General features: G+C 54.2%; 1 protein-coding gene and 1 long non-coding RNA gene across 2 annotated transcripts in view; both read left to right on the top strand.

The window, feature by feature from the left end:
* The window catches only part of LOC130158970 (uncharacterized), a 165,288-nt gene that overhangs the window by 115,219 nt on the left and 37,314 nt on the right, over window positions 1–12,755 (top strand). The gene's annotated exons all lie outside the window — the stretch shown is intronic.
* LOC130158955 (gamma-aminobutyric acid receptor subunit gamma-4) overlaps window positions 7,918–12,755 on the top strand; it is a 36,800-nt gene continuing 31,962 nt past the window's right edge. The window contains exon 1 of the mRNA XM_056360090.1: window positions 7,918–8,290. Within this exon, the coding sequence (XP_056216065.1) occupies window positions 8,235–8,290 (56 nt within the window). The 5' untranslated portion in view covers window positions 7,918–8,234. The remainder of the gene's footprint in view (window positions 8,291–12,755) is intronic.

Raw genomic sequence — 12,755 nt, 5'->3', positions numbered from 1 at the left:
GTAATACCTGCTTGTTTTTATCGAGCTATTTTCTTTCCTTACTCTCAGCCTATTACATTTTTCAACTCTTGGTGGAACTTCTATTTTTTTTTTTTTAACTCAAGGCCTCCTTCGAGCTGATCACAAGGGAACGCTGAGTGCTTGTTTTTTAATATTCTGACAGGTGCTATTTTGCTATTTGCTTGTGATGATTCAGGACATTTGCATCTCTTTGTCCTTAATTAAAAAGCACTTCACCCTTGCTGCAGGGGTATGGCAGATTTCTCTTGATCTATTCATTTTGGGGGACTTTTAATCAATGTATCCACTCTATCGGTGCGGGTGCATTTCTGACAGGGGGGGGAAGCTTAGCGCAGTGTGGAGAGCTGTGTGGGTGTAATTATGGCTTGCTCTTTTTTTTTTTTTTTTTTTTTTTTTGTGAATTTGACTGCTGTTGAAAGGCATTTTCTAACAGCCTCCTAGAATACAGGAGTCCCCTGTCCACCAAACACATGGGCAATGACAAAGGCAAAATTTGCTGCAAAGCCTGAAGCTGGCAGAGGAGCTGGCAGCTGCCTGCGGAGTCAGTGCTTTGCCTCCCTGCCGCAGGCTCTAGCCAAGAGCCTGCAGACAGGCTGCCCTCACTTTATGGGACCCCCATTAGATCCCACCCTGCTTGCACAGACACGATCTGGTTCAGCATGTCCGGGGCTGGGCACATCCCTCTGCACTGTGTGGGACAAAGGTTTGTGTGCTCAGTGTGCCGCACCGGGGTGCATTTGGAGTGTGCCATGGATGATCCTTGGTCTCTTCCAAACACAGGCACTTTTTGGTGAAAAGGTGAAAGGGCAGCACCTTTCATAGCAGAGCTTTATTTAGTGGCAACATGTGTTGCTTTGGGCTGTCAGGGATGCTAAACATACCTGTGAGCTGAGGAAGGGATTCAGCAGCAGCTCTGTGGGCAGTGAAAAGTAAATAGTCTGGAAGCAATTTCCACTGCAGGAACCCCCCAAGCCTCAAGGGAGGATACAAGGAGAGAGGAGACCTCTTCATGCATGTCCCTTGTGCGAGGGGGAGAGGGTGCTGGCACAAGGCTGCCTGCAGGGATGCTGTGAGGCAATGGGGTGCAGGAGGGGTGATGCAGCCTCAGGCAGGGTGGTGGCAGCCAGCTGCTGCTCTGCCCTGGCTCTTTACCCTGAGAGCCCAGGATGATGGACAGCAAACACCCTGCCTGGATGGAGGCAGAGGCTGTCTGCCCTTGGCAACCCCTTCCGCACCCCCAGAACAGGTTACCCACCTGGGGGATCTCACCCAGGGAGAAGCATCCAGCCCCTCATGTGCCGCTGCTCTGGCCAGTCCCCAGCCTGGTGGGGAAATGGGAACTGGGTTTTGCCCCAGGAACCTGAGCCTGCCAGGCAGCAGTGACCTCAGGGATGGGGTCCCAGCAGAGGGGGACAAGCCCTGGGTGATGAGATCCCGTAACTGCTTTCTGATTCCAGCCTTAACTTTTCTGTCTCCTCCCACAAAATGCGAGACTAAAAGCAATTCCAGTGAGGTTCTCGCTGCTGTTCCCAGTGTTTATCTGTTCCGCTTTTCTAGGCTGGGGCATGCAGGCTCGTGGGAACCTTTGAAGATTATTTCTCTTCAGTTTTCTGAAGAGATTTCAGTCTCTTCTTGAATCTTTTTATTTTACCTCCTTTCAACGCATCAGCCCAATTTCTCTGAGACTTAACAGCGACAAACAAGATTAAGATTGGAGCTTAGTGAGTATTAGGAGAAGATCTCTCATTCCTGACGTGCTGGCAATTACCAGATCCTTGTGCCAGCATCTCTCTTTTGGAGAGGTGCTGCATGTGCAGGCATTTCTGCTCTGCTGACTTTGGGAGCACAGCAGCTGGAGGGCACTGAGCACGAAAGCCACAGATCATAGTGTCAGCTTCTTTGCACTTCAGCTGCCACTGATTGCTTTCAGCAACCAGAGGGGCTGGGATGGAGAGGAAGAAAACGGAAGGTGAGGGGGATGGTGGATGCTGGGCAGTGTGGCACTGGCTGTGTCGGCCAGATGCATCTGGATTTCCACTCGATCACATGTGAGGACTGTTCAGTTGGAAAGTAAAATCCTGAAGACGGGTTGGGGGCGGGTATCTGAGTGGGGCTTGCTGTGCCCAGGAGCACATGCCTGAGCTCATGTGTGGTGCAGGGCTGATCTAGGTCAGTGTTTCACGGGAGATCCTGGAACTGAGGAAGAGAGCAGTGCTGGCATTTCTCCATATACTCTTGTGGGCATGGGCTGAGGAGCACCACAGATGCTCACAAGGGTGTGGAGGTGGAAAGGGTGCAAATGGTGGCGCTAGCAGCAGAGAGCAGCTGGCTGCTGAGCAAAGTCTGGACTGGGAGAGCAGTTAGATGTCACTGGACTTTGGGGAATCCTGGTGGCATGACCATGGAGGGCTCTCGGGGCTGCCGTGGGGGCCAGCTGTCCTGCTGTGTCCCATCTGGGTGAAGAGGACACGAAAGGAGAAGCAGTCCTGTTGCTTCCCCCCATCTGAGAACAGGTAATAGCAGCACAGAGGATGCTCTCTTCCCCCTGAATGAATGATACTTTGGGCCAGGGTGGAAGAGGGGCTGCCGAGCTGCTCCAGGCAAGGAGCAGGCGCTGCCCCTGCCCTGAGCAGGCATGTGCTCGGGAGCCCACACATCGGATAGGTAAACCACATCGAGGTGTGCCAAGCCTGTTCTCAGCTGGTCACCTCTCTGGTGAGCTCTTGCTGATGCAGTCCTGTTGAGGTGGCACTGTGGACCGCAGCACCGCAGTCCCAAACACCGCCTCCCTAAAACACAGCAAAAACCAGCCCCTCCAAAATGTGTCCCTTTGAGCTCAGGCACCTGAGCAAGAAGGGCTTTTGCCTCTTGCTGAGGCAGACACCAGAGCTGCACAGGGGAGGAAAATAAAGAGGCCCTGAGAATGTCTAATAGTTCCCAAGAAGGAAAGAAGTATGAGAATACGGGCTTGCTGCAGGCATCTGTCCCAGCTCTTCAGAGTCAGTCCCGTAACACACAGCAAAGCAACACAGCTCGTGTGACCCCAGATCACCCGGTACTTGCCACAGAAGGGACTGCGTTCTGCCCTGGCTCTCAGAGGAAAGCTTCTTCTACTCGTTTCTCTACTTGCTGACTGCCCTGTGTTATCCTCAGACTGACAAAATGTCAAGCTGCCAGGCAAGCTGCAGAGCTGGGGCAAGAGGGAAAGCAGAGTGCAGGACTCAGACCAGCTGCTGGAAACTGTTGTAATTGCAACAGCTAAACTTGGCCGCAGATGAGCAGTTAACATTATTTACTGGTGTATAAACATTCCCAAGCCAGTGCAGAGAGAAGTCATTGAAATCCCCACATCTCTAGACAGAAATGCCTAAGGGTATTAACAATAAAAGGCAACTGTGCCTCCCTCTCTCACTCTCGTAAATCCTAGCAGGGAGGCCAGTGGGTGATGATGTGCCCTCAGCTGTGCTTCAGAGCTGCGGTATGGAAAGGCTTAGCAGGGTTACTGCTGGCCAGGTGCCTCCATGGGGTTTCGGTTGTGAGCATCGTCTTCTGCATGTGTAGGCCTTGCTCGGAATCCTGGCGTGTCCTCTGGAGATCCCCAAGCCCGGGTATTTCCTAGATACTGAGCAACCCTGGGAGGAATCACTGTGTGAAATATAGTTTGCATCCCAATGGCAGGTTTTTTTGCCTCTATGACCTTCCTGGCTCCTTTTCCTCTACTCTGAACTGCTGTGGCATGGGTTGACAAGGAGCTAGTGTGCCTCCATCCAGAGGCAGACACATTTCTACAGTGAAAAGAAGCAGCTGCTCCTGTTCCTGCAGCTGCATTTCCCCAAAGTTTGTGTCAGCAGTTGCACAGTATTTATGATATGGATGTACTGCCTGGGAGTTATTCTGGGAGTGACTCGCCAAACTACTAGCTCATGGTCCTCTAACTGGACATACGACATCAGATATACAGACGGCATAGCTTGTCAAATCCATGTGGAAAAGTATTGAAACACCTGGTGCTCAATTTGCTGAGGTTTTTCTCTTTTTTATCAAATGCTGCAATTCTCTTCCTCTCCCCACCCTTTCCCCTATACTTTTTCTCTTTTCGCATATTGATCCCTGGGAAGAATGTAAGCCCTGAGCTGGGGAGAGTGCCAGAAGACCAGAACCATAAAAGCACAGGAAACAGCATCTTTCCCATCCCCAGGGTGACAGCAAGAACCAGTCTGATATCCAGGATCAGATCACCTACCAGTTTGGTGATCTCTTCCCACTAATTTTGAAGAGGTACTGTCCACAGTGGAAGGGATGTGGAGACTCCTTCAGGCCTGGCCTGACGTAGCAGCAGAGGATGAAAGTTCTCACTCCTGTCAAACGCTCTTGTCACCCTCTGGGACAGTTTGCACCAGCTCTTGCTATGGCCTGGGCTGTCCTCCCACACCCTTCATTCTCCTTGTAAAACATTCACGTCACATTTGTTCAGGCTCCAAACACATTTTTTTAATCTGTCAGCACTGCAAGTTCACTCCAGCACCTAAAAACCAAACTGTGGCCTGTCTGCTGCATCCATAGTAGTGGGAAGCCAGAGCCCAGCTGTAGTGGTTACTGATGTCGTGTGAGCCAGATGCAGCATCTGCTGCTGTGCCCGGTCTGCCTGGTGAGCCTGGAAAAGGCAAAACCTCACTATGTTGATCAAATGCCCTGGTAGAGTAAACAAATATTTCTACTGTGCACGACGTGCCCCAGCTTGGAGGAAAGGGTTGAGACTTATACAGCATTTTTCATCTTCCAAGTTTTCCAAAGGGACCCTGTAACCAGCTTCTCCTTAGATGTCCTTCACCACTGTCATCCCAGGTGTGTCAGCATACTTGGCCTCACAGATGCTGCTGTAGGAGGCTTACAGCCTGACCAGTCTCTGCCTTCTGCCAGAGCCTCCAGCTCTGGGCACGGGGAGGAGATCCATGGGGAACCTCATCATGAGAACCGGCATTGCTCTCAGAGGATGCACTGGCTAGGTAACAGCACAAGCCCTGGTTCATTACCAGGAGGAGAGTGAGCATCAAGGACAGTGGCTCTAACTGTGCTCTGCCCTCAGACAGATGACGTGGAGCAGTGACAGGAGGAGGGGAAAGGAAATTCACCTCCATGCCGCCCTTCAAAGCTGTCTGCTGCATGGCCCTGGCAGTGGGTGCCTGCAAATATCCTGGCAGCTCCTTGTCCTGGCATCCCCAGCTCTGCCAGCAGTGTTCTCAAGCCTGAGATGTTTCTGCAGAGCCCTGTGGGATCTGTCTCTGCCGGGGGTCCTCCAGCCCCGCCATGGGTCACCTTGCTCCTCCACCCTTGAAAGATATCTGTCTGAGGAGGATTTTGCAAATGCCACGAGCCTGAGTTTTCTCAGAAACAAGCTCCTAAACACCTTGGGTTAATATTTTTCTCCACTTATATCTGTTTTCCCTCAGTACAGCACTCCTGGCATGGCTCAGAAGAAGAGCAGACTCTGTGGACAGAGACACTCGTTGACCTTGGCATTGCCTGACCAGCCCCTTGCAGAAGGAAGAGGAGGGCAGAGCATTGCCTCCTGCCTTCACCTGCTGCTCCAGCCTGCAGTCATAACCACCACCCCCCAGCGCCAGAGCAGGCAGCACAGATTTCATGGCTGACACTGCAAAGGAGCTTTGCTTTGACTCATACAAGACTCTCTGGCTATGGGGCAGCTCCCTCTGAAGGCACTGTCAGTCTTGCGAGGTTTGAGATCCTGGGCCAGGGCTGGAATTGTCTCCTCTTCTCCCAGGGCTAAATCCTGCTGTGAGGACTGCACGATCAAACCCTCATTTACTGTGGCAGCATGGCCCCTGGGTGCTGTGCTCACGAGGACTCTGCAAATAATAGGTTTGATTAGTTTGCCAGTTAAACTGAAATACCAGAAGGGACACAAAGCATCTTGAATAAAACATTTCATCTCCTGTTTAAGTTTGGAGAATCCCATGACAGTAGATCTCAAACCAAATGTCTCTTCAAAGTGGAAAACAGGGGCTTTTTTGTCCCAAAACACTGGTGCAGGGCATTTTGTCCTTCTCAGCATTTGGTGTTTTTTCCTGGTCAAAATCATTCATCGTGAATTTGAAATGGGTTTCTCCCAGGCTGAGCCTGTGCTCTTGATAAATATGGTGTTTGCTTAAAAAGCAGTGCTCTCCCCTTGCTCTCCCATGCCGTCAACACACTTCATTCTTATCCTTGCTCCCAGTAAAAGACTCAGTACCAGTCACAACAAGAAACCACTGTAGATGAAGGGGAAGAACAGGGAGGACAGCCGCTTGGATGCTCCTGGTACGTACAACTGCCTGAAAGGTGCCACCAAAACAGCATCGTAAATGGATGTTGTGATTTCCTAACACTGCTCAGACCATCTCCAGTTCTCCAAGCATCAGTCCTCCCCAGATATCTCAGTTCTCAGGTAGCAGAAGAGATGGTCAAAAGAAATCAGTCCCATGAATTTTCCCACATACCACTTCACATCCTGCGTCTTGAGGGGGAGCTGAGAGCACATATATGAACCCCTGGATTTTCTGTGATCTGATGGTTCATGACCAGAATCCTTGACAGCTACGTCCTCCCTGTGGCTGCTCTTGCACCTTTCCCAAGTTCAGCTTCATCTGGATCCCTGAACAGCTTCTGGGGCAATCCAGTAGTTTGCTTTGAAGCTTAATGTGCTCTTTCCCCCTTCACTGCTGCTTTGATATTCATTATTTACTCTTTTGGCATGTGCCTCCTGTAAAGTGCCATCCCAGAACTGGTTTCTTTGCATGCAGTAGAGGAAACATAATCTGCAGACGCCTGGTTACAGGGAAATGCCATCTTGTAGCTGCGATGCCTGGAGCCGGCTCCTACGGCTTTGAAGCTGCTCAGATCTCATGCTTGAGGGCTTAAGGTGATCATTGCAAGAATCAGCAAGGGAGAGCCTGCGTAGGAAGAGCCTTGAAAAATCATCCAAGTGTGCTGCTGTTATTTACTGCGTGGACTCCTGTAGCACTCCTAGTGCCCCTTGAGAGCAGTCCTGGCTATTAGGCACCGAACGTGCTAGGGAACAGGTATCTCCCTGTCCTGCCGAGCTGAGCAAAGGAGACAGTGGTTACCAGCGTGCTCTAGATGGAGAGCAGAGAGGTGATTTGCCCACGTTCGTGTGGGGAAGGCTGTGACAGGGCCAGGAGGGAGGAAGGCAGTGGTCCTCGGCCCCACTGCAGTACCAGGGATGGTCCCACTCCGGTTCAGAGGGGTGGCACCAAATCCCCATTTGTCATCAGTGTTACCAGACCCTCTGGGAGATGCAGGCCCAGGCCCCTCTGGGGACCGGCTCCTGCCACTCACGGCTGTAACCAGGTGATGAACGACAATTATTGGTACCTCGTGTAGCTCTTACAAAGTTGCTTCCGAGCAAATCTCACCCAGATCTCACCCAGAAGCAGCCCCTTATTCCTGTTTACAAGTCGGATGCCAGCCGGGAAAAGAAACGCCCAGGTGCAGCTCGGCAAACCGTGAGAGCAGGGAGCAACGGGATGACAACCCGCAGCCCCCCGCGATCCCTGGCAGACCCCACGCACCCTCCCCGCTTTTTTCGGCGGGACAGAGCCCCAACAGGTGGGAAAGGGCTCTCCCGGCTGCCTCTCCCTGGCAGCTCTGCCCAGCGGGGACTGACGCCTTGCATATTTTAACAATAATTACCCACTGTTTGTTTTTTTTTTTTAAGGAAAAAAAAAAAATCCCAAGTGTTGTGCATTGTAAGAAAAGCTACTATTAAGAGAAACGAAGCGCCTCGTTACGCAAAGGGGGAGCGAGAGCGCCTTGCACCAGCTGACGGTGCTCGCTCCCCGCAGCAGGCAGATGCGCGGGCTTGACTCTGCCGTGCGCCCCCCCGCGCTGGCGCTCAGCCCTGGGGGGGTGCGGGGGGAGCCAGCCCCTGCGCGGGGCGGTAGGACCCTGCGCCGAGCCCCTCCCCGCCGCCGAGTCGGAGAAGAGATGCCCAACTTTCCGCTTCCTCCCCGGCGGCGCGGAGCGGGGCGCGGAGCGCGGAGCCGGGCGGGCGGCGGCGGGGCTGGAGCGCGGTGCAGCGGGCAGCGGGGGGGGCCCCGCCGCCGCCCCCGCCCCGGCCCCGAGCTGAGCCCCGCCGGGGCGGGCGCACCGCCGCCGCTGCCCCCCGGCCCGGGGCCGGCCCTCGCCTCGCCGCGATGCCCGGGACGGTGCTGCTGCTCTGCCTGGCCCTCGGGCCGGTCCTGCGCGCCAGGTGAGACCCCCCGCCGGCCGGGACGCCCCCTCCCCGCCTCAGTTTACCGGTCGGGGCAATGGGAGGGGAGGGGGCTGGAGTCGCAGCATCGGTCCCCGCTCCCCCCCACGGCCCCCACCCCCGGCTTCAGCGGGGGTTGGGGCGCCTCTGTGCCCCCAGCGGTCCCTTTCAGCCGGCCCCGAGGCAGGATCAGGTCTGGTCGCGGCCGCACCTGGCATCTGCAGGTCCCTTGCACCCGGGTCCCCGCTTCGCACGCCAGGAATCAGAGCACATCCAATTTTCCCCCCTGCCATCACATCGCTGACTAAATCCTGCCGGGGGCTGAGCCCCCTTCTGGGGGTGCCCAGAGCAGGATCAGAGCTCGTCACCTCCTGGGGGCTCCATCCATCACCAGGGTATTTCCACACGGAGTGGGGCTGCTTGGGATGGAGCTTGCATCCCCTTCCCGACACTCCATCTCCTGGCCCCCCGAAAGCCCCTGCAGGGCTGGCAGCCTGGCAGGCGAAGGGCAGCGCAGGCTCCTGCCTTGCTCTACAGGTTGGCCCCTGGTCCCAGCCCGATGGCAGCCTGATGCCAGCAGAGCGCTGGGTGAGAAGGCGAGCAGAGGCGTGGGGGGCTGGCAGATCACGGTTCTCTCCCGGGGCTAGTGGTTTTTAGTGCTTTTCTGTAGACATTGATGAAAGGCCCCCCACACGGGGTTTTCAAGTTTCTTTTTTTTTTCTTTTTTTTTTTTCTTGGTTTTTTTCTTGTTTTTTTTCCTTTTTTTTCTTTTTTTTTTTTTTTTTTTTACAATTCCTAGCCCTGCCGGTGAGTTTAATAGCTAGATTGGGACAGAACATGTTGTCAGCAGATTGTTGCCCCCAGGGCTCGGGGGAAGAGGGATTTTACTGGCTGAAGCTAATTGGCAGAATAAGCCACCTTAAAGCCGATTAAATCCCATTACAAATGCAGTCAGGGACAGGGAGCATGAATCCTACTACTAATGGTCTGCTCTGCCAAGGCTTCCCGACATCGGGTGTGGGCAGAAAGTCCATCCCTGACACAGTCCTCCAGGTCTTGGGCTTCCCAGGGTCGAGGCAGTGAGAGCTGCCCTGTGGCTGGTGCCCTGACACCCGGCCTCTCACCAGCGTGGACGAGAGGGGGGTCCGTGGGGATCCAGGTTCCTGTGCCCTACTGTCCCTGCAGCGCACTGCCACCAGCACTGCATTTTGAGAGGGTGAGTCGTAAGCTGCTAGATCACATGGAGAAAGCAGTTAAGTCATGTTTTCGCATGCCCTTGAGCAGGAAGATTCACCCAGTAGCTGGCCCGGCTTCCCTTCTGCCCACTCCCTCATGTCTGCCGCTTCCCTGAGCCCCACTTTGCCAGGAGCAGTGTCTATGCATGCTGGGGGGATGATGGAGCAGGAGAGGAAGCCTGTCGGAGAAAGGGAGCAAGTTGTATCAGGTTCATACTCTGCAGTCGCTGCGTTTTTCCTGGCTGCAGCTTGCTGGGGGGGCGGGAGGCGGGGGGGTGAATCTTGCCTGCCCCACACTTGATGGTGGGTGCTGGATGCTGGAGTGAGGAGCCCAGTTCAGGTGCTTCGCGTGTGTGTGAGCTCTTCTCCCAGCACAAGCTGCAAGACCCATCCCCTGGCGCTGGAGGCTTTGTGCCAGGTGACTCAGCACTCCCCTGATGGTCCCCCCACCACAGAGCCTAATTCAGCAGCGTTTCCCGGGGCACTGCCTCAATCGGGACCAAGGCACCCAACTCTGAGCCCTGAAGGCAGGACCCCTGCACAGCACCACATCACCAGAAAGCTGGGCTTGGCAAATTGTTGAAGCTGTGCAGACTTGACCATTGGGGCTTCATGGAGCATGCTGTGAGAGGTACAAAGACATGTGAAACAGGTAGGGTACAGTTCAGTGAGCTCCCTGTCCTTAAATCCTCTGCATGCTTCTAATTCCGAGAAATGTGCCTGAACGTCCTTGTGCCTACAGCCCTTGGAGGTGTTGGGATGGGTGGCTAGAAGGACACATTAGCACGTGGTAATTTGGATTGACCACAGCGCTTTTCAACCAAGGGAAATGTTCTTGCATTTTGTTGCTGTCTGGTCCTCCAGAGTAGGGGAGGCTTTGAGCTATGTTTGCAGAGGGGCTGGACAACCACAGCCCTGGTATCTGCACTTGCTCCAGGATGTTCCTGCTTCAGGGCTAGGGATAGCTGAGAGGGTGTGTGTCACCTCCCCGGTGGGTGCAGGTCTCAGTACAAAATTCTACTGGTCTCAGACTTCATTACAGACTAGTTTGCAAATAGTAGCAGGCCTGCGTCATGGTCAAGCACCATTGGCTGTCCTACCAGGCAAGGAGCAGAAGTGTCTTTGAAGGCTCTTGGCACATGTTCTTTCCCTCCTCCTGCTAAGGGAAACCTTGTCAGACAGCTTGGGCACTGGGGGAGGGAGCCAGCCACCAGCTCTTCAGGTGGCATTTACTGATGACCAGTGTGCTTGGAAACCTCAGCAAAACAGGTGTCTGCTTGAGTAAAACAGAATTAGGGAGCCAAGGCAGAGTACTGTCCTGTGTAATGCCAAGGATTGCCCAAGGAGGGTTGTCCAACCCCATTCATACATGTGAACGCATCTGAAAGGACACCTCCCTGCTGTGCAGCCCTCCTGCTTTGGGCACCAGCGGGAGCTGCCATGGCCCCGACCACATCTGTCAGACCAGGCGTTTCCTCGCACTGTCCCCAGCTCTGCCCTGCTGTCGTCCCCCCTGCCCACACTCCCTGCCCACACTCGTGGCTGCATCCCAACCCCATGGCCGAGTGCTGGAGCGCTGTGAGGTGGATGTTTTGATATTTCAACAGGCAGAGGTGACAAAATGTGGCTCTGCCTTTCCTCCTGGCTGCACGGAGACATATGAGAACTGGCTGTCCCCTCTTACCGAGCAAGTCACTTTGCACCAGGAGACACAGCCACCAGGCCAGCAAGTGTTTGCAGCACGTTGAGGATCACTGCAGATTTGCAGTGTGACATTTCCATTAGCAGCTGTGGGGGCACATGCACGTGTCACCTTAATTCCTCTCCTCTGCAATAGCTCATGGACCCTTCCCTTCTTGAAGTGGGCCCACTGGGAAGCGAGACCGGTGAGGAGGCAGGGGCTTGCATACGGTGGCATGAGAGTTACGCTCCTGACCAGCAAGGGTGTGTGCACAGACACCCTGCAAAACTGTATTTTCTCCACCAAAACCTGGCTTGCCTATGCTAAGATGGCTTAGTATGGTTTAGTAGTCCAGGATTAGCTGCATTAAAAAAATGCATATTTTTGGTAGTGTCACTGCATCTGTAATAGGGATGTGACTCCCTGGAAATGCCATCCCAAGCCTGAGGGTGTTAACCAGCAACACTAAAGGGGGGGAGGCCAGAAGGCTGAGGTCAGAGTAACCAGCCTGGTTTTGTTCAGCCCTGGAGGAATGTTTCAGACTCTACTGTGGCCTTATGGCTTGCAGGAACTGGATTTTAGCAGGGCAGTGGGACACGCAGAGTTCAGTGCAGGCAGGGCTGACTCAAGTCGGGTCAAGGGAACACCGAGATAAGGTTTCAGTACAGCTGTTGCAACCCTGCTAGAGGCAGCCTGCACCACCCAAAACACTGGCAGCAAGGGAAAGCAGTTAGGATTGCTTTCCTGTGCCCTCAGTTGGGCTGCGGGCAGAGACAGGTGTCCTTTGTGCCCCACAGGAGAGGGGCCGGCCTCGGATTTCGGCTCTCGGCACCTTTTGGGTGGGCACAGTGGTGGTCCCCTGTGCCTCCTGCAGCTGCTGGATGCTGTGGAGCTGTCTGCTCAGCTGCGTTTCGAAGGCACAACAGGCAGGCGAGCCCTTTCTGCCGCTGCTCAGATAGGGAAGCACATCCTGACAGTGTTGCTTTAGACTCCTGAAGCATCGTTAGGAAGTGCAGCGCAATCAGACAGGAAACAAGCTGATGTACCAATACCTAATGTGCGATGGCAGGCAGCCAGCTGCACGCAGCCCAGCCCTTGTCGGGGGACACATCCTGGTGCCTCAAATCTGGGGAGATGCAAAGAGTTTTAAAGTGATTGTGAAAGCAAGTTTTATCTGGGGTTTTAAAAGAGGAGCATCTGATAAATTGACTGCAACATGTCAATTTAATGCTTTTTTCCTCGTTAAGCACCTTTGCCAGGCTCTGCCTCCCTAAGCACTGAAGGGAGATGTGTATCGGAGGTGCCTGATTGCACCTTGGAGCTGCGAGGCTCCAGCTGGGAAGTGTCAACACAGTGGCAGCTCCCGCTGCGAGACCCTTTCTGGCGCTGGAGCAGGTGACACGCTGACATGGCAGGCATCAAGGGGGGGTGTGCAGGGTGTGGGATCGCTCGGCATCCTCTCCCACATATGGCTGTGTCATTCCAGGGACAATCTTGTGAATGAGCTGCCCAGAGCAGCGGCAGGTGGTTAGAATCTCCCGGGTGACCA

Source organism: Falco biarmicus, chromosome 14 (genome assembly GCF_023638135.1).
Source record: "Falco biarmicus isolate bFalBia1 chromosome 14, bFalBia1.pri, whole genome shotgun sequence".
Lineage (NCBI taxonomy): Eukaryota > Metazoa > Chordata > Aves > Falconiformes > Falconidae > Falco > Falco biarmicus.
This window is presented reverse-complemented; position numbering and strand designations above follow the sequence as displayed.